Consider the following 27,500-nt stretch of genomic DNA (forward strand, 5'->3'; position numbering starts at 1 on the left):
CATTATGGAGGTTACACCACCTGTTGACAGGGGAACATTATGAAGGTTACACCACCCGTCCTGTTGACAGGGGAACATTATGGAGGTTACACCACCTGTCCTGTTGACAGGGGAACATTATGGAGGTTACACCACCCGTCCTGTTGACAGGGGGACATTATGGAGGTTACACCACCTGTTGACAGGGGGAACATTATGGAGGTTACACCACCTGTCCTGTTGACAGGGGGACATTATGGAGGTTACACCACCTGTTGACAGGGGGAACATTATGGAGGTTACACCACCTGTCCTGTTGACAGGGGAACATTATGGAGGTTACACCACCTGTCCTGTTGACAGGGGGACATTATGGAGGTTACACCACCCGTCCTGTTGACAGGGGGACATTATGGAGGTTACACCACCTGTTGACAGGGGGAACATTATGGAGGTTACACCACCTGTTGAAAGGGGGGAACATTATGGAGGTTACACCACCTGTCCTGTTGACAGGGGAACATTATGGAGGTTACACCACCTGTTGAAAGGGGGGAACATTATGGAGGTTACACCACCTGTCCTGTTGACAGGGGGACATTATGGAGGTTACACCACCTGTCCTGTTGACAGGGGGAACATTATGGAGGTTACACCACCTGTTGACAGGGGGAACATTATGGAGGTTACACCACCTGTCCTGTTGACAGGGGGACATTATGGAGGTTACACCACCTGTCCTGTTGACAGGGGAACATTATGGAGGTTACACCACCTGTCCTGTTGACAGGGGAACATTATGGAGGTTACACCACCTGTCCTGTTGACAGGGGGGACAATATGGAGGTTACACCACCTGTTGACAGGGGGAACATTATGGAGGTTACACCACCTGTCCTGTTGACAGGGGAACATTATGGAGGTTACACCACCTGTCCTGTTGACAGGGGAACATTATGGAGGTTACACCACCTGTCCTGTTGACAGGGGGGACATTATGGAGGTTACACCACCTGTTGACAGGGGGAACATTATGGAGGTTACACCACCCGTCCTGTTGACAGGGGAACATTATGGAGGTTACACCACCTGTCCTGTTGACAGGGGAACATTATGGAGGTTACACCACCTGTCCTGTTGACAGGGGAACATTATGGAGGTTACACCACCTGTCCTGTTGACAGGGGGAACATTATGGAGGTTACACCACCTGTCCTGTTGACCGGGGTACATTATGGAGGTTACACCACCTGTCCTGTTGACAGGGGAACATTATGGAGGTTACACCACCTGTCCTGTTGACAGGGGAACATTATGGAGGTTACACCACCTGTCCTGTTGACAGGGGGGACATTATGGAGGTTACACCACCTGTCCTGTTGACAGGGGGGACATTATGGAGGTTACACCACCTGTTGACAGGGGGAACATTATGGAGGTTACACCACCTGTCCTGTTGACAGGGGGGACATTATGGAGGTTACACCACCTGTCCTGTTGACAGGGGGACATTATGGAGGTTACACCACCTGTCCTGTTGACAGGGGAACATTATGGAGGTTACACCACCTGTCCTGTTGACAGGGGGACATTATGGAGGTTACACCACCTGTCCTGTTGACAGGGGGACATTATGGAGGTTACACCACCTGTTGACAGGGGGAACATTATGGGTCTGCTATTTTTGGGTCTGCTATTTTCTGCTATTTTTGAAAAATCAATGAACGACTGACATAGAAACATAGCTTTTTCAGAAAACTCATTTTCAAACAGACATTTTTTTTAATCTGATCTCAGGTCAGAATGGGTTAATCAGACCAGTGTGTGTCCAGTGGAAACCTCGTATGAATCTGATCTCAGGTCAGAATGTGTTAATTAAGACTCACCTGGCTGATGATCTCGGGGTCCAGGCCGTGCTCGGCCATGGTTCCGTGGAACTGTGCGATCTGTCGGATCAGGGCGGGCAGCGTGTAGCCGGACGCTCCGTCCGCGTCCGTGTCCAGACTGGACGAGCGGTTCCGGTAGCCCATCGGTTTAACCCCCGCCAGGCTGGGGATGCTGTCGCTCTCCAACATGGCCGACACTGTGGGGGTCATTACAGGTCAGGATTATATGAGTCGGGATTATTAAGAGTCAGGATTATTAGTCAGGATTATATGAGTCAGGATTATATGAGTCAGGATTATATGAGTCAGGATTATATGAGTCAGGATTATATGAGTCAGGATTATTAGAGTCAGGATTATATGAGTCAGGATTATATGAGTCAGGATTATTAGAGTCAGGATTATATGAGTCAGGATTATTAGAGTCAGGATTATATGAGTCAGGATTATATGAGTCAGGATTATTAGAGTCAGGATTATATGAGTCAGGATTATTAGAGTCAGGATTATTAGAGTCAGGATTATATGAGTCAGGATTATTAGAGTCAGGATTATTAGAGTCAGGATTATATGAGTCAGGATTATTAGAGTCAGGATTATTAGTCAGGATTATATGAGTCAGGATTATTAGAGTCAGGATTATATGAGTCAGGATTATTAGAGTCAGGATTATTAGTCAGGATTATATGAGTCAGGATTATTAGAGACAGGATTATATGAGTCAGGATTATTAGTCAGGATTATATGAGTCAAGATTATTAGAGTCAGGATTATTAGAGTCAGGATTATTAGAGTCAGGATTATTAGAGTCAGGATTATATGAGTCGGGATTATTAGAGTCAGGATTATTAGAGTCAGGATTATATGAGTCAGGATTATTAGAGTCAGGATTAGGGGTTCAGATTAGACACTTTTAGGTCAGGTTTAGGGGCTTCCAGTGTAGATTTCGTCGACTAAAACTACGACATGAAATGTTTGTCGATTACCTTTTTTTCACTGACAAAAAACTAAATGGAAACAACGATGACTAAATAGACTAAAAGACTAAATATGCTGACAATTTCGTCAACAAATAAAAACTAGACTAAAAACTAGACTTAGGAAGGGACTAGTGGACAAGAGTCATTTTACACGTGGTTGCCTGCTGCAAATAGCAGATCTACAAGCTCACAGCGGCGCGGGGGGGGGGGGAGGGGTCATCAGATCATCTTAGTATTCCGTCCTTATTGGGTCGCGACTCCTGCAGGGTGTTCTAATAACTGACCAATCATAGGCTGCAGGGTGTTCTAATAACTAACCAATCATAGGCTGCAGGGTGTTCTAATAACTGACCAATCATAGGCTGCAGGGTGTTCTAATAACTGACCAATCATAGGCTGTTGGGTGTTCTAATAACTGACCAATCATAGGCTGCAGGGTGTTCTAAACACTGACCAATCATAGGCTGCAGGGTGCTCTAATAACTGACCAATCATAGGCTGCAGGGTGCTCTAATAACTGACCAATCATAGGCCGCAGGGTGTTCTAATAACTGACCAATCATAGGCTGCAGGGTGCTCTCGGCCACCCGGATCAGCTGCTGGTAGATCTGGATGGAGAGGTCACTGAGGACCTGGCGGTACTCGGCCAGGTCAAAGTTCTTCAGGCAGTGTTCGTTCTGCTTGGCCGTGTTCTGAGTCATAAACACCTGGAAAACACACCATATATGGATATAAACACCTGGAAAACACACCATATATGGAGATGAGTCATAAACACCTGGAAAACACACCATATATGGAGATGAGTCATACACACCTGGAAAACACACTCAGTGTTATATACAGTGGTACAGTGTCTCTCTACTGTTTCAGTGTTAGATACAGTGGTACGGTGTCTCTCTACTGTTTCAGTGTTATTAACCCATTCTGGACGGGAATCCCTTTTGGTGTTTTAAGCATGTTGTTATAATTTAGCTATTGAAAAATAGCAGACCTACAAGCTCATAGCGCAGCACAGAGTGCCGCGCTACGAGCTTGTAGGTCTGCTATTTTTGAAAAATGGGGAAAATGTGGCGCAAATCTTTGAATAAATATTCTTTCAGAGCGAACGTTTTCAACTCAAATCTTTGCTTCCGGGGGGGTCCCTGGAACAACATATTTTCAGATGGGGGTCGGCGGCCGATTACATATAATTATTTTTGCGGGTCCTTGACATGAAATATTGAGAACCACTGATATAGAAACATAGGGTTTTTCAGAAAACTGTCAGGATTTAGAAGACATTTGTAGAATCCAACTTAGGTCAAAATGGGTTAATACAGTGGTAGGGTGTCTCTCTACTGTTTCAGTGCTAGCTACAGTGATACGGTGTCTCTGTACTGTTTCAGTGTTATATACAGTGGTAGGGTGTCTCTCTACTGTTTCAGTGCTAGCTACAGTGATACGGTGTCTCTGTACTGTTTCAGTGTTATATACAGTGGTACGGTGTCTCTGTACTGTTTCAGACAGTGTTAGATACAGTGGTACGGTGTCTCTCACCTCGTCTCCACTGTATTGTTTCAGACAGTGTTAGATACAGTGGTACAGTGTCTCTGTACTGTTTCAGACAGTGTTAGATACAGTGGTACAGTGTCTCTGTACTGTTTCAGTGTTAGATACAGTGGTACGGTGTCTCTGTACTGTTTCAGACAGTGTTAGATACAGTGGTACGGTGTCTCTGTACTGTTTCAGACAGTGTTAGATACAGTGGTACAGTGTCTCTGTACTGTTTCAGACAGTGTTAGATACAGTGTTAGATACAGTGGTGCGGTGTCTCTGTACTGTTTCAGTGTTAGATACAGTGGTGCGGTGTCTCTGTACTGTTTCAGACAGTGTTAGATACAGTGGTACGGTGTCTCTGTATTGTTTCAGTGTTAGATACAGTGGCACGGTGTCTCTGTACTGTTTCAGTGTTAGATACAGTGGCACGGTGTCTCTGTACTGTTTCAGTGTTAGATACAGTGGCACGGTGTCTCTGTATTGTTTCAGTGTTAGATACAGTGGTACGGTGTCTCTGTACTGTTTCAGTGTTAGATACAGTGGTACGGTGTCTCTGTACTGTTTCAGACAGTGTTAGATACAGTGGTACGGTGTCTCTGTACTGTTTCAGTGTTAGATACAGTGGTACGGTGTCTCTGTACTGTTTCAGTGTTAGATACAGTGGTACGGTGTCTCTGTACTGTTTCAGTGTTAGATACAGTGGTGCGTGTCTCTGTACTGTTTCAGACAGTGTTAGATACAGTGATACGGTGTCTCTGTACTGTTTCAGACAGTGTTAGATACAGTGGTACGGTGTCTCTGTACTGTTTCAGACAGTGTTAGATACAGTGGTACGGTGTCTCTGTACTGTTTCAGACAGTGTTAGATACAGTGTCTCTGTACTGTTTCAGTGTTAGATACAGTGGTACTGTGTCTCTGTACTGTTTCAGACAGTGTTAGATACAGTGGTATGGTGTCTCTGTACTGTTTCAGTGTTAGATACAGTGGTACGGTGTCTCTGTACTGTTTCAGACAGTGTTAGATACAGTGGTACAGTGTCTCTGTACTGTTCCAGTGTTAGATACAGTGGTACGGTGTCTCTGTACTGTTTCAGACAGTGTTAGATACAGTGGTACGGTGTCTCTGTACTGTTTCAGACAGTGTTAGATACAGTGGTACGGTGTCTCTGTACTGTTTCAGTGTTAGATATAGTGGTACAGTGCAAGGTTATTATAGTTAACTATAACTAACGAAAAAACGAAAACTAGAATTAAAAAAACATTTTAGTTAACTGAAACTAAACTGAAACTAAAATAAATTAAAAAACGATAACTAAACTAAAACTGTATTGTGTGTTCACAAAACTAACTAAAACGAACTGAAATGATAGACAAAATGGCATTCGTTATCGTTTTTTTATCAATATTTATATGCCTTACGGACATTTAGAATATAAACCTTTTAAATGAATTCGGTTCTTTTCCTTATTTCCCGAGCCGTTCTTACGGCACTTTTCAGCACCGTAAGGCAGCATGTCACAACGCTTTACGACCCGTGTTTACATTCTGCAATGCAGCCCCGTGGTCGCTTCAAGTTTTAATGCTGCTGCTTGCATCTCGCAAAAATGGCAAAAGTTGGCAGAAAGAGGCACAGCCCAATATGGGATTCCTTCGAATTATGGCTGTCAAAAATAACGCGTTAATGGCATTAATCAATTGCGTTAATTAATTGCTAAAATATTTAACGCAATTAACGCATGTTAGTGTTCCCCCTAACATGCGCCCGTGCACGCGGCTCAGGAACGTCCAGAGCATAACAAATCTGTCACTGTGTAGCACACAATCATGATTGAACAACACCAGAGAGATAGCTTGTGTATTGTAGTTTGGTTGCAAAGTGGTTTGATTCTGTAACTCTGTTGCGTTACTTTGTCTGCCTAGCAAAGCCCCATTAGGCTACACTGCACACACACACACACACACACACACACACACACACACTACTAGTGTTAGCTATCAGCGCGCTGCAAGAATCACTCGGGTCCGTCACAACTTGTGGACATTTTGAAAATGCCATTAATGTTTGTCCGGCTGGTTTCGTTTTGTCCTACGCGATTACGTGAATCAGCATGGCTGCGCCTGCAGTAGGCTATTACCAAAACAAACACATGGTACTTTTGTGTCGCACATGGAAAGCAACTGAAAACGACCATGGCATGGATATATTAAAGACAGTTCCCCTGTGCTGCTGTGCACAGCGGAGATAATGCACAACTCCAGGTACGAACCAAAACACTGACTGAAGCTGATTCACGACTAACTATCTCCAGACTAGTCCTGCAGTCCCGCAATGAAGGAGAGACAATCTCGCCTCTCACTACAGTCCACTACAATGCCATTCTAGCCTTAAAACCTACATGTATGTTATTCAATAATTACTTTAGCGCAAAATATAGGCTTTTCTAAACCAAGCCCTGTTTCCAAAAATGCTTATGTGCCATTATTGTATTTTGTGAATTTCAATTAACTATAGTCTACAGTTTAACCCATTGCTTCTCAGCTATTTTAATTTCAAGGACCCCCAAATTAAATTGATAGAAAGTAGCCTAGGCCATTTTGTTATGATTTTCATCTCTGGACTGGGACCCCAGTCTCCATTCATCCAACCATCCATCTTCAACCGCTTATCCCTAGTCGGGTCGCGGGGGCAACAGCTCCACCAGAGTGTTCCAGACTTCCCTCTCCAGAGCAACATTAGTGACTTCCTCCTGGGGGACCCCAGTCTACATGGCCAAAAGCCAGTGTTGATTTAACTCAAAGTGTAGGCTAGGCCTACAGATGCTCACATCACATCATGTCTATACTAAATGCATTAGAAAACAAAAAACATTCAAAAACTAATGTATATCCGCTTTCTGTCATTTATATTTCCATTTCCACAACAATAAACAGGAAAACATGGCATATTTTGGACATAGTTCGAATGGTGATTAATCATGATTAAATTAATTTTGAAGCTGTGATTAATCTGATTAAAATTTTTAATCATTTGACAGCCCTACTTCGAATATGACTGTGTGGGAGATGCAAGCAAGTGCCTTGTGGATGAGGATGGGAAAATATGCGAAGTATGTCATGGTTGATTGTCCAACAGAGACTGAATATATATACTTTTAAATGGTATCTTTTGTTGAGTTTTTATTACACAATACTCTTTTTTAATCCTATACTTCGTTACAAATAAACCAAAGTACGAAAAAACTAAAACTAAACTAAAACTAAACTAAAACTAAACTAAAACTAAGCATTTTCACAAAATAAAAACTAAACTAAAACTAGCAAACCCGCTCTAAAAACTAACTAAAACTAACTGAATTAGAAAAAAATATGTCAAAACTAACTAAAACTAAACTATAATGAAAAAACCAAAACTATTATAACCTTGGTACAGTGTCTCTGTACTGTTTCAGACAGTGTTAGATACAGTGGTACGGTGTCTCTGTACTGTTTCAGTGTTAGATACAGTGGTACGGTGTCTCTGTACTGTTTCAGACAGTGTTAGATACAGTGGTACGGTGTCTCTGTACTGTTTCAGACAGTGTTAGATACAGTGGTACGGTGTCTCTGTACTGTTTCAGTGTTAGATACAGTGGTACAGTGTCTCTGTACTGTTTCAGACAGTGTTAGATACAGTGTTAGATACAGTGTTAGATACAGTGGTACGGTGTCTCTGTACTGTTTCAGTGTTAGATACAGTGTCTCTGTACTGTTTCAGTGTTAGATACAGTGGTGCGTGTCTCTGTACTGTTTCAGACAGTGTTAGATACAGTGGTACGGTGTCTCTGTACTGTTTCAGACAGTGTTAGATACAGTGGTACGGTGTCTCTGTACTGTTTCAGACAGTGTTAGATGCAGTGGTGCGGTGTCTCTGTACTGTTTCAGACAGTGTTAGATACAGTGGTACGGTGTCTCTGTACTGTTTCAGACAGTGTTAGATACAGTGGTACGGTGTCTCTGTACTGTTTCAGACAGTGTTAGATACAGTGGTACGGTGTCTCTGTATTGTTTCAGACAGTGATGGATACAGTGGTACGGTGTCTCTGTACTGTTTCAGACAGTGTTAGATACAGTGGTACGGTGTCTCTGTACTGTTTCAGACAGTGTTAGATGCAGTGGTGCGGTGTCTCTGTACTGTTTCAGACAGTGTTAGATACAGTGGTACAGTGTCTCTGTACTGTTTCAGACAGTGTTAGATACAGTGGTACGGTGTCTCTGTACTGTTTCAGACAGTGTTAGATGCAGTGGTGCGGTGTCTCTCACCTCGTCTCCACTGTATTGTTTCAGACAGTGCAGCAGACGGCTGGTGTTGGCCAGCCAAAACGACGTCATCTCAAAGTCATCGCTGTTTTTCTGCAGCGAGAGGAAACAAAATGACACTCCAGTGAAGTGAGGGGCGCTCCAATCATCATATATCATCATATTCCGGTTGAGCTGTGTGTGTGTGTGTGAGGATGGAGCTCGTTAATGTTCATTGATAACGTTCACCTTATCGATCAGGCTTATCGAGCATTTTCTATTATTTTGTGGAACGACGGGAGACATTTTGTTTCCCCAGACAGCGCTGGTAGGAAGATATTATTACACTTTTAGACCGCCATGTTTGTGCCAACGTGGATGATTACATTTATTTATTGATCGCCTCTTGTTTAAACATGACGTCATGGACCGCTGTGCTCCATAACAGGCTCGATAAGTTCAAAGCATATCGATACCGGGTACTGGATAAGCCCAAAGCTTATCTTTTTTCTCATTCAATTTGTATTAGTTTTCTGAACAAGAACACAGCATAGTAATTTTACAGTGTACAAAATTGAACCCCAAAGCTTATCGATACCGGGTACTGGATAAGCCCAGAGCTTATCGATACCGGGTACTGGATAAGCCCAGAGCTTATCGATACCGAGTACTCGATAAGCCCAGAGCTTATCGATACCGGGTACTGGATAAGCCCAGAGCTTATCGATACCGGGTACTGGATAAGCCCAGAGCTTATCGATACCGGGTACTGGATAAGCCCAAAGCTTATTGATACCGGGTACTCAATAAGACCAGAGTTTATTGATACCGGCTACTCGATAAACCCAAAGCTAATCGATACCGGGTACTGGATAAGCCCAAAGCTTATTGATACCGGGTACTGGATAAGCCCAAAGCTTATCGATACCTGGTACTGGATAAGCCCAAAGCTTATTGATACCGGGTACTCGATAAGCTCAAAGCTTATCGATACCGGGTACTCGATAAACCCAAAGCTAATCGATACTGAGTACTCGATAAGGCCAAAGCTTATCGATACCGGGTACTGGATAAGCCCAAAGCTTATCGATACCGGGTACTGCATAAGCTCAAAGCTTATCGATACCGGGTACTGCATAAGCCCAGAGCTTATCGATACCGGGTACTGGATAAGCTTGTTATAAGATTTGTTCAGGTATCGGTTATCAAGCTCCATCCCTATGTGTGTGTGTGTGTGTGTGTGTGTGTGTGTGTGTGTGTGCGTGTGTGTGTGCGTGCGTGCGTCCAGCTGAAGCTCGCTGACGCTCGTTACCTTCAACACCTTCTTGATGGCGTTGATGGTTGAGGTGAGCAACGACTCCACCTTGTGGTCGTCGTTGATATAGTCCGCATGTCTGATGACCATGAAGAGGATGTAGGCTGGAAGACACGGCACCGTGGCCTGGACCGAACTGGAGCGGATGTCTGGAACACAATACAATACAATACAACATGATCAACCCTCATTGGCCGAACCGGTCATGTGACGCACTGGAGGCCAGGGACAGTCTTTTCTCCTTTAAGGTTTATTGCATTAAGTGATACTTTAGCTATTGAAAAATAGCAGATCTACAGGAGGAGACCCAAGGATCACGTCCCACTGGGAGGAGACCCCGGGGCAGACCAAGGACCACGTCCCACTGGGAGGAGACCCCGGGGCAGACCAAGGACCACGTCCCACTGGGAGGAGACCCCGGGGCAGACCAAGGACCACGTCCCATTGGGAGGAGACCCCGGGGCAGACCAATAATAAAATAATAAATAAAACTTTATTTGTAATGCAGCTCAAAGTGCTTTACAGAACAATGGAGAATAAAAGAAAAGCAAGGCAACGACATTAAAAAACAAGCAGTAATGCAACACAGTGAGGACATGAATAACAAAAAATATAAGATCACTTAAAAGCAATGTTGTAGAAGTGGGTCTTGAGCTGAGCTTTAAAAATGTCTACAGAGGCTGCCTGACGAAGGTACAGTGGGAGCTTGTTCCATGCCGATGGCCCGTAGAAGCAAAAAGCTGCTTCCCCGTATTTTGTAGTTGCCATTTCTTTTGGCAAAGCGAGCAGGCCAGCAGTGGAAGACCTTAGCGGGCGGTTTGGGACATATTTAGGCAGGCAGTCATGTAGGTAGGAAGGTGCGAGACCATTGAGGGCTTTATAGACAAGTAAAATAATTTTAAAATCAATCCTAAAAACAACCGGAAGCCAGTGCAGTGATGCCAAAACTGGAGTAATATGTTCTCTCATCTTAGTTCTAGTTAAAACTCTGGCTGCTGCATTTTGGACAAGTTGTAATCTGTCAGTTGTTTTCTTAGGCAGTCCTGAAAAAAGTGCATTGCAGTAATCAAGCCGAGAAAAAACAAAGGCGTGGATTAGCGTTTTTCCATCGTCCAAGGACACATAGGCTCTGATTCGTGCAATATTTCTAAGGTGAAAAAAGGCAATCTTGGTAACATGATTAATGTGTGAATTAAAATTCAATTCGGAATCAATAATAACCCCCAGGTTCTTTACTGTACTGTTACTGTCTACAGTCAGGTTGCCAAGTCTGCTTAATATTGATTCTTCTTGACCAAGGATCACGTCCCACTGGGAGGAGACCCCGGGGCAGACCAAGGATCACGTCCCACTGGGAGGAGACCCCGGGGCAGACCAAGGATCACGTCCCACTGGGAGGAGACCCCGGGGCAGACCAAGGATCACGTCCCACTGGGAGGAGACCCCGGGGCAGACCAAGGATCACGTCCCACTGGGAGGAGACCCCGGGGCAGACCAAGGACCACGTCCCACTGGGAGGAGACCCCGGGGCAGACCAAGGATCACGTCCCACTGGGAGGAGACCCCGGGGCAGACCAAGGATCACGTCCCAATGGGAGGAGACCCCGGGGCAGACCAGGGACCACGTCCCACTGGGAGGAGACCCCGGGGCAGACCAAGGTGCAGTTGGAGGAAACACATCGACTCACCGGCCTTGGAACATGTTATTATATTAATCGTACCAGTGACCAGGGTCTGGACCAGTAGAATGTTATATTTAACCTACCAGTGACCAGGGTCTGGACCAGTAGAATGTTATATTTAACCTACCAGTGACCAGGGTCTGGACCAGTAGAATGTTATATTTAACCTACCAGTGACCAGGGTTTTGACCAGTAGAATGTTATATTTAACCTACCAGTGACCAGGGTCTGGACCAGTAGAATGTTATATTTAACCTACCAGTGACCAGGGTCTGGACCAGTAGAATGTTATATTTAACCTACCAGTGACCAGGGTCTGGACCAGTAGAATGTTATATTTAACCTACCAGTGACCAGGGTCTGGACCAGTAGAATGTTATATTTAACCTACCAGTGACCAGGGTCTGGACCAGTAGAATGTTATATTTAACCTACCAGTGACCAGGGTTTTGACCAGCAGGGCCTCGTCATCCTTGCCGTACTCCAACATTCCCTCAAAGTCCTTCTCTTTGCGCTGCAGAGTCACCTGACGGCTGAGCTCCGCTCGGCCCCTGGCGCCCGACGCACTGACCGCGCCCGACGCACTGACCGCTGACTGCTGCTGCTGCTGGTGAGGATGATGGGACACTGGATGGACACACAGACAGAGCAGAGTAAACTGGTGCTGGACACTGGATGGACACACAGACAGAGCAGAGTAAACTGGTGCTGGACACTGGATGGACACACAGACAGAGCAGAGTAAACTGGTGCTGGACACTGGATGGACACACAGACAGAGCAGAGTAAACTGGTGCTGGACACTGGATGGACACACAGACAGAGCAGAGTAAACTGGTGCTGGACACTGGATGGACATGGGTGCAGTACTTAGTTTAGACTAGCCATTGGTTAGACCAGTCAAGCTGAACCTACCTTCTAACAGAGGGTCAGTGTGGGGGTCCTTGGGGGTCCTCTGGGGTCCTCCAGCTGAACCTACCTTCTAACAGAGGGTCAGTGTGGGGGTCCTTGGGGGTCCTCTGGGGGTCCTCCAGCTGAACCTACCTTCTAACAGAGGGTCAGTGTGGGGGTCCTTGGGGGTCCTCCAGCTGAACCTACCTTCTAACTCCTGGACCTTCTTCATGTAGATCCTCAGCTGTTTCTTCAGCTTCCTCTCATTCTTCTCCAGTTTCTCCACCAGCTCCTTGAGGTCCTGAAATGAATGAACAGTGTATGATATACACCTATAACAGACCGCTCTATAACAGACCGCTCTATAACAGACCGCTCTATACCGCTCTATAACAGACCGCTCTATACCGCTCTATAACAGACCGCTCTATAACAGACCGCTCTATAACAGACCGCTCTATACCGCTCTATAACAGACCGCTCTATACCGCTCTATAACAGACCGCTCTATAACAGACCGCTCTATAACAGACCGCTCTATACCGCTCTATAACAGACCGCTCTATAACAGACCGCTCTATAACAGACCGCTCTATACCGCTCTATAACAGACCGCTCTATAACAGAACGCTCTATAACAGACCGCTCTATACCGCTCTATAACAGACCGCTCTATACCGCTCTATAACAGACCGCTCTATAACAGACCGCTCTATACCGCTCTATAACAGACCGCTCTATAACAGACCGCTCTATACCGCTCTATAACAGACCGCTCTATAACAGACCGCTCTATAACAGACCGCTCTATACCGCTCTATAACAGACCGCTCTATACCGCTCTATAACAGACCGCTCTATAACAGACCGCTCTATAACAGACCGCTCTATACCGCTCTATAACAGACCGCTCTATACCGCTCTATAACAGACCGCTCTATAACAGACCGCTCTATACCGCTCTATAACAGACCGCTCTATAACAGACCGCTCTATACCGCTCTATAACAGACCGCTCTATAACAGACCGCTCTATAACAGACCGCTCTATACCGCTCTATAACAGACCGCTCTATAACAGACCGCTCTATAACAGACCGCTCTATAACAGACCGCTCTATAACAGACCGCTCTATAACAGACCGCTCTATAACAGACCGCTCTATAACAGACCGCTCTATAACAGACCGCTCTATAACAGACCGCTCTATAACAGACCACTCTATAACAGACCGCTCTATAACAGACCGCTCTATAACAGACCGCTCTATAACAGACCGCTCTATAACAGACCGCTCTATAACAGACCTTCTGGGCTGATCTTACCAGGCTGTCATTGGTCAGTGTAGCGATGATGTCATGAACTCACCAGGTTGTCATTGGTCAGCCGCGTGATCTCGTTAGCGACGCAGTACTCCACCTGGGCCTCCGGGGACAGCGACGTGGCGTAGCTCAGAAGCTCCGCCTTCTTCTCCAGGTCGTCTTTGAGCATCTCGATCTGTGATTGGAGGGCCTCCAGTTCGTCTCCGTGGTTACGGAGGTGAGTCTGTAGCTTCGCCTCAAGGGCCCTGGAGAGAGAGAGGTAGAGAGACATAGAGTTATACTGGAGAGAGGGAGAGAGACAGAGAGTTATACTGGAGAGAGAGAGAGGTAGAGAGACAGAGTTAGACTGGAGAGAGAGAGAGAGGTAGAGAGACAGAGAGTTAGACTGGAGAGAGAGAGGTAGAGAGACATAGAGTTATACTGGAGAGAGAGAGAGAGAGAGAGAGAGAGAGAGAGAGAGAGAGAGAGAGAGAGAGAGAGAGAGAGAGAGAGAGAGTTAGACTTGAGAGAGAGAGAGAGGTAGAGAGACATAGAGGTATGCTGGAGAGAGAGAGGTAGAGACTGGACTTATAGATTGTTATGTAGACAGCACTATAATTGTATTGTAGTCATAGCATGTTATAGTATAGTGACACGCACACGCACACACACACACACACACACACACACACACACACACACACACACACACACACACACACACACACACACACTGAAGCGGTAGAGAGAGGTTACTTACTTCTTGGACTCACAGAGTCCATTATAATCCTGGATGCTTTTGTCTTCGTCCTTCAACCCACGCACGCCACTGCCCTCCTGTGGACAGAACACGTCACCGCATGTACCATGAGCTGCCACTAATAACCATGAGCTGCCAATAAGAACCATGAGCACGCACGCACGCACGCAAACACGCATGTACACACGTATATAGGAGGGGCTAGGTGTATATGGGAGGGGCTAGGTGTATATGGGAGGGGCTAGGTGTATATGGGAGGGGCTAGGTGTATATGGGAGGGGCTAGGTGTATATGGGAGGGGCTAGCTGTATATGGGAGGGGCTAGCTGTATATGGGAGGGGCTAGCTTACGGTGCGTTCGTTGTTGTTGTTGCAGACGATCTGAGTCCTGAGGATAAGCACCTCCTCCTTGCGGGCGTCCAGCTCCTCATTGGCTGATTTCAGCTGAGCCAGCAGCAGGCTGTAGCCGTCCTGCAGCTCATTGGACGCCTGGTCGGCTAGGCTCCGCCTCAGCTCGTTAAGGTCGTTACGGAGCCTCTTGTTCTCCGACTCCACTTCCTGGATCTGTGGGTTTATTTTTTAAACCAATCAAACGCCACCGCGTGACTCTACTTCCTGTATCTGTCTTTTTTTTTAACCAATCAAATCAATCACCACAATCATTTTTGTTTCACGCAACTACATTCTGCCAAGTCCCGGAAACGCCGCGCTGTGATTGGCCAGTCACTTTGACGGACAGTTTGACTGGTGTAACCGTGGTTACCACATTACCGTAACCATCATGTTTATACTTTGGCCATAAAAAAAGCTAAATATCGTGAGATTTTTGTTGACTAAATCTAGTCGATTTAGTCGACTAAAATTAATTTTGGCGGGCCTTGATGCCGTTGAAAGGCCTAATTTTACACTTTGCTATTTTCAGCATGCGCAACCAAGACGAAATTGTCAGTATATACAAGCCTTTCCTCAGTGAAAAAAGGTAGACGACGAAACATTTTTTGGGCTTACTTTTAGTCGATGGAAACAACACTGGTCAGTAGTTATGGTCAGTAGTTATGGTCAGTAGTTATGGTCAGTAGTTATGGTCAGTAGTTATGGTCAGTAGTTGTGGTGCAGCTACAGTAAGGGATAATAAGATAATAAGTTGAGGGTGGCATATAATGATGCTCTCAGAATCCTGCTGATGGCCAAACTACACCAGGCAATTTTGCGCGCGTGCGTATGCGTTTACTGCGCGCGTACAGTGCGTTTGGATAGGACCAATATATATGTCAATGATACCAGCTACACCAGACGCACGGATACCGCGGGCCATCCTACGCGTGCTCTAAAAATAGGATCGGTTCTAATTTTTTTACGTGCATATGCGCGAGTATCTATATATCCTCCCGGAAGGTCCCGCACAAACCTGCCGCGCGTCTGACAGATGGATGTAGCCGCCGGGCATTTGGCGTACGCACGCACGGTCCGCGTGTTTAGAGTAAACGCGCGAGAAAAGCCTGGTGTAGCTTGGCCGTCAGGCTCCCGAGGTGGACCAGAAACAGTCATCTGTTTGTAAACAATATGTGTTCCTACCATAGATATGGACAAAGCGTTCCCCGGGTCTGATATGAACGGAAGATGAAGCCAGTCAGTGCTTGAATTGTAAATCGCCATCTTTCTAGATCCGTTTGGGCCCAGCTGGCCCATTGGCTGGCCCAGACAACGAGGCGGTACTTCCCCCCCCCCCCCCCCCCTTCTTCTTTGTTGGTTTTTATTTTGACTCGAACGGGGGGTGGCTCCCGATCATAGACTGTAACGGTAGCCACGCCCCTCAGAACATACGCGACTTTATGGTAATTTTTTTAATAAATGGGACCATAATTTTCCAAAAAGAATATTATGACATGAGAAATGAGACTTTAAACTAGTGACTGGAAGCAGAAAGTATTCATGACCATGTTTATTAAGGTAATACAGTCTAGGTGAAGTTGGGCCCAAATACATGGACCTCTATGGAGCTATGGGGTTTTTTGGGCCCAATGACAGCGCCACAACAGGCCCTTATATGAACTTTCAGGAAGTCCCGATTTCCTTAGTGGCTTCACGAAATATCTGTCTGACTGCCCCCCTGGTTCCTACTGTTCTTAGGAATCTAATGTACAGTTTTATGATGAGGTTGAATCTAATGTACAGTTTTATGATGAGGTTGAATCTAATGTAGTTTTATGATGAGGTTGAATCTAATGTACAGTTTTATGATGAGGTTGAATCTAATGTAGTTTTATGATGAGGTTGAATCTAATGTAGTTTTATGAGGTTGAATCTAATGTAGTTTTATGAGGTTGAATCTAATGTACAGTTTTATGATGAGGTTGAATCTAATGTACAGTTTTATGATGAGGTTGTGTTTTTGTTGCTGGTTTTTTTCTTTGCTGTATTGTTGATTGTTATGGACCATGTAGTCTGAAATGAAGATTGATTGATTGATTGGTCAGATGTCAGTAGTTATGGTCAGATGTCAGTAGTTATGGTCAGATGTCAGTAGTTATGGTCAGATGTCAGTAGTTATGGTCAGATGTCAGTAGTTATGGTCAGATGTCAGTAGTTATGGTCAGTAGTTATGGTCAGATGTCAGTAGTTATGGTCAGATGTCAGTAGTTATGGTCAGATGTCAGTAGTTATGGTCAGATGTCAGTAGTTATGGTCAGTAGTTATGGTCAGATGTCAGTAGTTATGGTCAGATGTCAGTAGTTATGGTCAGATGTCAGTAGTTATGGTCAGATGTCAGTAGTTATGGTCAGATGTCAGTAGTTATGGTCAGATGTCAGTAGTTATGGTCAGATGTCAGTAGTTATGGTCAGATGTCAGTAGTTATGGTCAGTAGTTATGGTCAGATGTCAGTAGTTATGGTCAGATGTCAGTAGTTATGGTCAGATGTCAGTAGTTATGGTCAGATGTCAGTAGTTATGGTCAGATGTCAGTAGTTATGGTCAGTAGTTATGGTCAGATGTCAGTAGTTATGGTCAGATGTCAGTAGTTATGGTCAGTAGTTATGGTCAGATGTCAGTAGTTATGGTCAGTAGTTATGGTCAGATGTCAGTAGTTATGGTCAGATGTCAGTAGTTATGGTCAGATGTCAGTAGTTATGGTCAGATGTCAGTAGTTATGGTCAGATGTCAGTAGTTATGGTCAGATGTCAGTAGTTATGGTCAGATGTCAGTAGTTATGGTCAGTAGTTATGGTCAGATGTCAGTAGTTATGGTCAGATGTCAGTAGTTATGGTCAGTAGTTATGGTCAGATGTCAGTAGTTATGGTCAGATGTCAGTAGTTATGGTCAGATGTCAGTAGTTATGGTCAGATGTCAGTAGTTATGGTCAGTAGTTATGGTCAGATGTCAGTAGTTATGGTCAGATGTCAGTAGTTATGGTCAGTAGTTATGGTCAGATGTCAGTAGTTATGGTCAGATGTCAGTAGTTATGGTCAGATGTCAGTAGTTATGGTCAGATGTCAGTAGTTATGGTCAGCAGTTATGGTCAGATGTCAGTAGTTATGGTCAGATGTCAGTAGTTATGGTCAGATGTCAGTAGTTATGGTCAGTAGTTATGGTCAGATGTCAGTAGTTATGGTCAGCAGTTATGGTCAGATGTCAGTAGTTATGGTCAGATGTCAGTAGTTATGGTCAGATGTCAGTAGTTATGGTCAGATGTCAGTAGTTATGGTCAGTAGTTATGGTCAGATGTCAGTAGTTAAGTAGTTATGGTCAGATGTCAGTAGTTATGGTCAGATGTCAGTAGTTATGGTCAGTAGTTATGGTCAGATGTCAGTAGTTATGGTCAGATGTCAGTAGTTATGGTCAGATGTCAGTAGTTATGGTCAGATGTCAGTAGTTATGGTCAGATGTCAGTAGTTATGGTCAGATGTCAGTAGTTATGGTCAGTAGTTATGGTCAGATGTCAGTAGTTATGGTCAGATGTCAGTAGTTATGGTCAGTAGTTATGGTCAGATGTCAGTAGTTATGGTCAGATGTCAGTAGTTATGGTCAGATGTCAGTAGTTATGGTCAGTAGTTATGGTCAGATGTCAGTAGTTATGGTCAGATGTCAGTAGTTATGGTCAGTTACCTTGAAGGTGTTGTAAGCTTCGTCTGCGCTCTCTTCTTCCGACGCTGGGCTTCTGCTCTCGTCCTAAAAAACAAAACAAAACAAGATACATTTAAACTCAATGACAAATAAACAAGGAAACATGACTGTACTAAGACAAGCTGACTTCAGATCAGTACTGTAGTAAGGCCAGGTACCACAAGCTGACTTCAGATCAGTACTGTAGTAAGGCCAGGTCAGCAATAAATTATCTCACCTTAGAGCCCCGTGCCTCCAGGCTGCTCTGCAGCCTCTCACCTTAGAGCCCCGTGCCTCCAGGCTGCTCTGCAGCCTCTCACCTTAGAGCCCCGTGCCTCCAGACTGCCCTGCAGCCTCTCACCTTAGAGCCCCGTGCCTCCAGACTGCCCTGCAGCCTCTCACCTTAGAGCCCCATGCCTCCAGGCTGCCCTGCAGCCTCTCACCTTAGAGCCCCGTGCCTCCAGGCTGCTCTGCAGCCTGCGTCGCTCCGTCTCCAGCTCTCTGACTCTCTTCTGGAGCTTCATGAAGAGGCCGAGGTCCATGGCCGCCTTCTCCACGCCCATATCCTGACGGACAGGACACACAGCCAATCAGGTGAGAGATCATTAAAACCTCTCCACGCCCCTATCCTGACGGACAGGACACACAGCCAATCAGGTGAGAGATCATTAAAACCTCTCCACGCCCCTATCCTGACGGACAGGACACACAGCCAATCAGGTGAGAGATCATTAAAACCTCTCCACGCCCATATCCTGACGGACAGGACACACCGCCAATCAGGTGAGAGATCATTAAAACCTCTCCACGCCCATATCCTGACGGACAGGACACACAGCCAATCAGGTGAGAGATCATTAAAACATCTCCACGCCCCTATCCTGACGGACAGGACACACCGCCAATCAGGACACACAGTTCACAGTTTTCAAACCTCCACGAAGTCGGAATTCTGGATTGATTATTATTGACGCTTCATGAATGAGCTTCCATTCTCCGTGTGAATAAAAACCAACCTGGGAACGAGTCTATAACATGTCTTCTACATCCCGACAGTTTTCTGAAAAAGCTATGTGTCTATGTCAGTCGTTCTTCGATTTTTCACAAAATACCAAACCTATACAAGCTCGTAGCGCGCCACTCGGTGGCGCGCTACGAGCTTGTATAGGTCTGGTATTTTTTAATAGCTGAAGCAAACGTAATGCTAAAACACCAAAAAGGGGTTCCCGCCCCCAAAATGGGGTAAGATACAATCGATAGATAACCAATAGATAATCAATACCTCCGTCAGCTGGATGGCGTCCTCGGTGTCTCCCACCTCAGACGTAGAGACGGACGGGTAGTTGGAGTCAGACTCCAGGCTGCTCTGATTGGACGGATTCCTCCTGTGGCCCGGTTGGAACTACAGACACACAATAAAGGTACAGATTACACCTTATGATGAAACTACAGACACACAATAAGGTACAAATTACACCTTATGGTGTAGGGAGTAGGGCATAGGGTGTAGGGCGTGGGGCGTAGGGCATAGGGGTCATAGTTAGGTACCTTATTGAGGCTCATGTCCTCCTGTAGGGTGTAGGGAATAGGGTGTAGGGTGTAGGGTGTAGGGTGTAGGGTGTAGTTTAGGGCATAGGGCGTAGGGGTCATGGTTAGGTACCTTATTGAGGCTCATGTCTTCCTGTAGGGTGTAGGGCATAGGGTGTAGGGCGTAGGGGACATAGTTAGGTACCTTATTGAGGCTCATGTCCTCCTGTAGGGTGTAGGGCATAGGGTGTAGGGCATAGGGTGTAGGGCGTAGGGTGTAGGGCATAGGGTGTAGGGCGTAGGGTGTAGGGCATAGGGTGTAGGGCGTAGGGGACATAGTTAGGTACCTTGTTGAGGCTCATGTCTTCCTGTAGGGTGTAGGGCGTAGGGTGTAGGGCATAGGGTGTAGGGTGTAGGGGACATAGTTAGGTACCTTGTTGAGGCTCATGTCCTCCTGTAGGGTGTAGGGCATATATGTCAAACTCAAGGCCCGGGGGCCAAATCAGGCCCGTGAATGAATTATCTTTGGCCCGCGGGATGATATTTAATTAGTATTAGAACTGGCCCTCTGGTATATTGCATGGACCACCACAATACTACAAGTCCCACAATGCACTGCGAGTGCATCGTCACGTATCGAGGGCCCGCAAGCGCAAGCATGCATCTTCTCTTCACTATTGATCAGCAGTGAAAGTATGTCACTTTTTGTCAACTTTCAGCTACACCTCTCCCCACACTCCCCGTGTGTTGAAACACAATCCGGCCCTCGACTTGTACCAATTTCTTTATTTTGGCCCACTGTGTATTTGAGTTTGACATCCCTGGTGTAGGGCATAGGGTGTAGGGCGTAGGGGACATAGTTAGGTACCTTGTTGAGGCTCATATCTTCCTGTAGGTTGTCGTAGCGCTGCTCCAGTCGGCTGAACTCCTTCAGGAGGTTCTGGTAGCGCTGTCTCTCCTGGTCCAGCTCCGACGTCAGCGACGTCTCCCGCTGAGACGCTGCCCTCTGCTGGGCTGGAATGGAAAGGCAGCGTGTTAACAGTTTTCATTCTGTCGACCGAGACTGAAGACTAAAAGACTCAAGACGTGAGTATGTGAAGAGTCTGCCTGTGATATTAACTCATGTATTATTCCAGACATGCTCTAGTATGTGAAGAGTCTGCCTGTGATATTAACTCATTTATTATTCCAGACATGCTCTAGTATGTGAAGAGTCTGCCTGTGATATTAACTCATTTATTATTACAGACATGCTCTAGTATGTGAAGAGTCTGCCTGTGATATTAACTCATTTAATATTTCAGACATGCTCTAGTATGTGAAGAGTCTGTCTGTGATATTAACTCATTTATTATTCCAGACATGCTCTAGTATGTGAAGAGTCTGTCTGTGATATTAACTCATGTATTATTTCAGACATGCTCTAGTATGTGAAGAGTCTGCCTGTGATATTAACTCATTTATTATTCCAGACATGCTCTAGTATGTGAAGAGTCTGTCTGTGATATTAACTCATTTATTATTCCAGACATGCTCTAGTATGTGAAGAGTCTGCCTGTGATATTAACTCATTTATTATTCCAGACATGCTCTAGTATGTGAAGAGTCTGCCTGTGATATTAACTCATTTAATATTACAGACATGCTCTAGTATGTGAAGAGTCTGCCTGTGATATTAACTCATTTAATATTACAGACATGCTCTAGTATGTGAAGAGTCTGCCTGTGATATTAACTCATTTAATATTCCAGACATGCTCTAGTATGTGAAGAGTCTGCCTGTGATATTAACTCATTTATTATTTCAGACATGCTCTAGTATGTGAAGAGTCTGCCTGTGATATTAACTCATTTATTATTCCAGACATGCTCTAGTATGTGAAGAGTCTGCCTGTGATATTAACTCATTTAATATTACAGACATGCTCTAGTATGTGAAGAGTCTGCCTGTGATATTAACTCATTTATTATTCCAGACATGCTCTAGTATGTGAAGAGTCTGTCTGTGATATTAACTCATGTATTATTCCAGACATGCTCTAGTATGTGAAGAGTCTGCCTGTGATGTTAACTCATGTATTATTCCAGACATGCTCTAGTATGTGAAGAGTCTGCCTGTGATATTAACTCATTTATTATTCCAGACATGCTCTAGTATGTGAAGAGTCTGCCTGTGATATTAACTCATTTATTATTCCAGACATGCTCTAGTATGTGAAGAGTCTGCCTGTGATATTAACTCATTTATTATTCCAGACATGCTCTAGTATGTGAAGAGTCTGCCTGTGATATTAACTCATTTATTATTCCAGACATGCTCTAGTATGTGAAGAGTCTGCCTGTGATGTTAACTCATGTATTATTTCAGACATGCTCTAGTATGTGAAGAGTCTGCCTGTGATTTTAACTCATTTATTATTCCAGACATGCTCTAGTATGTGAAGAGTCTGCCTGTGATATTAACTCATTTAATATTTCAGACATGCTCTAGTATGTGAAGAGTCTACCTGTGATATTAACTCATTTATTATTCCAGACATGCTCTAGTATGTGAAGAGTCTGCCTGTGATATTAACTCATTTAATATTACAGACATGCTCTAGTATGTGAAGAGTCTGCCTGTGATATTAACTCATTTATTATTCCAGACATGCTCTAGTATGTGAAGAGTCTGCCTGTGATATTAACTCATTTAATATTTCAGACATGCTCTAGTATGTGAAGAGTCTGCCTGTGATATTAACTCATTTATTATTCCAGACATGCTCTAGTATGTGAAGAGTCTGCCTGTGATATTAACTCATGTATTATTCCAGACATGCTCTAGTATGTGAAGAGTCTACCTGTGATATTAACTCATTTATTATTACAGACATGCTCTAGTATGTGAAGAGTCTGTCTGTGATATTAACTCATTTATTATTTCAGACATGCTCTAGTATGTGAAGAGTCTGCCTGTGATATTAACTCATTTAATATTACAGACATGCTCTAGTATGTGAAGAGTCTGCCTGTGATATTAACTCATTTATTATTTCAGACATGCTCTAGTATGTGAAGAGTCTGCCTGTGATATTAACTCATTTCGGATAAAAACAAATTAAAAAAACAGTTTTTCTCCCCTCCTGAACAGTTAGTCACCATGACTGTCTTGTCTCTGTATCAAAAAGAGTGCGGGAACCCCTTTTGGTGTTTCAAGCATCATGCTATGCTTTAGCAATTGAAAAATAGCAGATCTACAAGCTCATAGAGCGGCACTGAGTGCCGCGCTTTACTTGGAGTCAGATTTTGTCCTCTACTTTCACATCCATGTGAAACTAGAGGAATTCATTATCGGGTGGGTGCACTGGGGGGGGGGCAGTGCTATACGTTTAAATGGAGACGAGGTCAGTCTGGTAAACGTGCGCGGACAGGGCCGATCTATGGCTGGGTAGAGGTCTCAGCTAAGGGGGTCCCTGCGTCATCTCTCTCTCTCTCTAAGGGGGTCCCTGCTTCATCTCTCTCTCTCTCTCTCTAAGGGGGTCCCTGCTTCATCTCTCTCTCTCTCTAAGGGGGTCCCTGCTTCATCTCTCTCTCTCTCTAAGGGGGTCCCTGCTTCATCTCTCTCTCTCTCTCTCTCTCTCTAAGGGGGTCCCTGCTTCATCTCTCTCTCTCAGCTAAGGGGGTCCCTGCTTCAATTTACAATTTCGGCATTTAGCAGACGCTCTTAATCCAGAGCGATTTACAATAATCAAGAACAAAAGCATGGGAATACATCACAAAAGCATTTATCATAAAACATGCGTAAGCTAAGAAAGTAACAGTGGAATATCTATATAATGAAACTATACATATAAACTATATATATATATATACTACTATGCTATACATATGTACTATGGCGTGCTATGACTATATACAATGCAATTATAGTGCTGTCTACATAACATGCTATAAGACTGTATCAGATGCTATCTAAGTCTACAGAAATGCTATCTAAGGGGGTAGGGTAAGTGCTATGGGCTTCATCTCTCTCTCTCTAAGGGGGTCCCTGCTTCCTCTCTCTCTCTCTCTAAGGGGGTCCCTGCTTCATCTCTCTCTCTCTCTAAGGGGGTCCCTGCTTCATCTCTCTCTCTCTAAGGGGGTGCCTGGCCTTGAGGACCAGGTGTAACCAGATGTAACCAGGTGTAACCAGGTGTAGTGAGGTGTTTACCTTCAGCGGTCCTGGTCTGGTGCATTCTGCTCATCTCGTCCTTCTCCGTGCGAAGCTCAGCGTTCTCTTTCTCCAACTCCTCCACTCTCTGAGGAGAAACACAACGAGGATTTACTTCTGCACTGTACTGTACTGCACCGCACCGTACCCTACTGTACTCTACCCTACCGTACCGTACGTACTCTCTGAGGAGAAACACCAGGCTTTACTACTGCACTGCACTGCACTGCACTGCACTGTACTGTACTGTACTGTACTGTACTGTACTGTACTGTACTGTACTGTACTGTACTGTACACTGAAACATTCCCAGGGTGACTAAAATGTGACTAAAACTAAATGAAAACTATTCAAGAAGAGACTAAACGACTAAAACACAGTGTCAACAAATCAACCCTGAAACCGCCGCCCAGCGCTCACCTGCTGCCACGCCCCCTGGTGGCGGGCGTGTTGGTCCTCTGCGCGGCGGGCCGCCTGGTGGGCGTCGGCCAGCTCGCCGCGCAGCCTCTCCAGCTCCGCCTGCAGGTCGCTGAGCTGCGCCGCGTCCGTCTGGCGGCCGCGCGACACCTCCAGGTCCTTCTGCAGCTTGGCCACCTCGCCGCCAAGCGCTACGTTAGCCGTCGACAGCTGCTCGTTCTGGGACTTGTAGTCTTTAGACTGAAACCACAGGAGAAAGTGTTACCGCTTGTAGTTCTTTGGAGACTGTCCATCGTACTACAGTACGAGTAAATGTACTCAGTTACCTGGTTGTCCATCTTCCTAGCATAGCATATAGCATAGGTAGCATAGCATATAGCATAGCATAGGTAGCATAGCATAGCATATAGCATAGGTAGCATAGCATAGCACATAGCATAGGTCACAGTCCCTACGCTACATCTCTGGAATACTAAGCTACATATGGTTAGCTAGCATTCCAGCCTTAGCTACATCCCGTTAGCTAGCTTTCCAGCCTTAGCTACATCCCGTTAGCTAGCATTCCAGCCTTAGCTACATCCCGTTCTTCGCGAGTATTCCAGCGCTAACGAGATGTAGCTTAGGGACCGGTACCGACATGAATCAATACGAGGCGCTGTGAATGTGCACCTGTTCGTCCATCTTGCGCTGCAGCTGTACGATCTTGTTCTCCATGCCCGTGTTGAGCTTCTTGAGGTGAGACGCGGAGCGCGCCTCGATCCTCAGCAGCTTGTAGCGCCGCCGGGCTAGCACGCTGCGCCATGCGCACTGCAGCGTGACGGCCGCGCGTCGCGCCGTCACGTAGCGCCGCCGCGCTAGCCAACCACGGACGGTCTTCTGGATGAGCAGCGCCTTGTGGTGCAGCAGGAACTGAGGACACGGTAAGAAACACGTTAAGAAACACGGTAAGAAACGATAGGAAAACACCCCACATTAACCCATTTTGGACTGAGGTAGATAAAAGAAATACTAATCTTTTTCTGAAAAACTCATGTTTCTATGTGGTTGAATGGTGGCTCAACCTTTTTCATGTCAAGGACCCCCAGAATTATCTCTATTGGGCCAAGGACCCCCATCTCATAATATGTAGTTCCAGGGACCTCCTGGTAAATGTGTGTAGTGTGTGTTACCTCCTGGTAAATGTGTGTAGTGTGTGTTACCTCCTGGTAAATGCGTCGCGTGTACATTCCTCTGGTAAAAGCCTGGATCGTGACAACAGCCCGTCTCACTCTCAGATAAGCCCGTCTGTCTCTCGCCATGCGGTAGTTCTTCTGGGAGACGAGGGCCGCACGTGTCTGACGCAAATACTCTGCATACCTGAAATATATATTAATATTATAGTATTCTGCATACCTGGAAGATATACATTAACTCTATCTCTACCGCTAGCCGTTGGCATAAACCCCAGTTCCAGGGGCCACCATATGCGTTCACTTTTCCCTGGGTTATGACGCCGCCTAGCGGCGGGGTACGTATATATATATGGACATGGGTTATGACGCCCCCTAGCGGCGGGGTACGTATATATATGGACCTGGGATATGACGCCCCCTAGCGGCGGGGTACGTATATATATATGGACATGGGTTATGACGCCCCCTAGCGGCGGGGTACGTATATATATGGACCTGGGATATGACGCCCCCTAGCGGCGGGGTACGTATATATATATGGACCTGGGTTATGACGCCGCCTAGCGGCGGGGTACGTATATATATATGGACATGGGTTATGACGCCCCCTAGCGGCGGGGTACGTATATATATGGACCTGGGATATGACGCCCCCTAGCGGCGGGGTACGTATATATATATGGACCTGGGTTATGACGCCCACTAGCGGCGGGGTACGTATGGGGAAAAAAGTAGTTAATAGTATAGTTCTCTGCATACCTGGAAATATACATGAATACATAAAATATTATAATATTCTGGGCATCAGACCTATAGACCCTACAGGGTGATATCAGACCTATAGACCCTACAGGGTGATATCAGACCTATAGACCCTACAGCCTACAGGGTGATAACAGATCTACCGGTATATATCCTACAGAGTGATATCAGATCTAATAGACCCTACAGGGTGATAACAGATCTCTAGACCCTCCTACCTGCGCGCCAGGTATCCGCGGCCGTATCTCTGCAGCGTGACGGCGGTCTTGTAGATCTTGCGGTAGCGCACGCGGCCCAGCCAGCCTCGGACGGCGGTCTGGATGCGGATGCAGGCGTGGCGGAAGCGGTCGGCCCGGAGCTTCTCCAGGTAGGCCACCTGACCCGCCCGGAAGAAGATCTTAGAGCGCCCGAACTGGTACTTATCTGGATCCTGATCCGGAGAGACAAGGAGGGAGATGAAGTGAGAGGTGCAACTGGACACCGCTCCACACCTCCCAGACTCTTCTCCCTTCTCTAAAACACCCTGGACAACGCTCCACACGTCCCAGACTCTTCTCCCTTCTCTAAAACACCCTGGACAACGCTCCACACGTCCCAGACTCTTATCCCTTCTCTAAAACACCCTGGACAACGCTCCACACGTCCCAGACTCTTCTCCCTTCTCTAAAACACCTTAGACAATGCTCCACACGTCCCAGACTCTTCTCCCTTCTCTAAAACACC

General features: G+C 45.6%; 1 protein-coding gene across 3 annotated transcripts in view; it reads right to left on the minus strand.

Annotated features, from left to right (window-relative positions):
* myo5b (myosin VB) overlaps positions 1 to 27,500 on the minus strand; it is a gene marked incomplete at its 3' end in the record, with an annotated part of 105,090 nt that overhangs the window by 3,884 nt on the left and 73,706 nt on the right. For all 3 annotated transcript variants that reach the window (XM_083793648.1, XM_083793647.1, XM_083793649.1), the window contains 18 exons: positions 26,996 to 27,207; positions 26,043 to 26,199; positions 25,513 to 25,752; positions 24,847 to 25,083; positions 24,427 to 24,514; positions 21,103 to 21,248; positions 19,990 to 20,109; positions 19,151 to 19,273; positions 18,711 to 18,773; positions 14,959 to 15,171; positions 14,609 to 14,685; positions 13,916 to 14,114; positions 12,754 to 12,847; positions 12,091 to 12,282; positions 9,971 to 10,122; positions 8,683 to 8,772; positions 3,402 to 3,552; positions 1,866 to 2,062 (listed from right to left, as the gene is read on the minus strand). In XM_083793648.1, the coding sequence (XP_083649774.1) occupies positions 1,866 to 2,062; positions 3,402 to 3,552; positions 8,683 to 8,772; positions 9,971 to 10,122; positions 12,091 to 12,282; positions 12,754 to 12,847; positions 13,916 to 14,114; positions 14,609 to 14,685; positions 14,959 to 15,171; positions 18,711 to 18,773; positions 19,151 to 19,273; positions 19,990 to 20,109; positions 21,103 to 21,248; positions 24,427 to 24,514; positions 24,847 to 25,083; positions 25,513 to 25,752; positions 26,043 to 26,199; positions 26,996 to 27,207 (2,751 nt within the window). The remainder of the gene's footprint in view (positions 1 to 1,865; positions 2,063 to 3,401; positions 3,553 to 8,682; positions 8,773 to 9,970; positions 10,123 to 12,090; positions 12,283 to 12,753; positions 12,848 to 13,915; positions 14,115 to 14,608; positions 14,686 to 14,958; positions 15,172 to 18,710; positions 18,774 to 19,150; positions 19,274 to 19,989; positions 20,110 to 21,102; positions 21,249 to 24,426; positions 24,515 to 24,846; positions 25,084 to 25,512; positions 25,753 to 26,042; positions 26,200 to 26,995; positions 27,208 to 27,500) is intronic.

This window comes from Protomyctophum parallelum, assembly GCF_964188405.1.
Source record: "Protomyctophum parallelum genome assembly, chromosome: 21".
Classification (NCBI taxonomy): domain Eukaryota; kingdom Metazoa; phylum Chordata; class Actinopteri; order Myctophiformes; family Myctophidae; genus Protomyctophum; species Protomyctophum parallelum.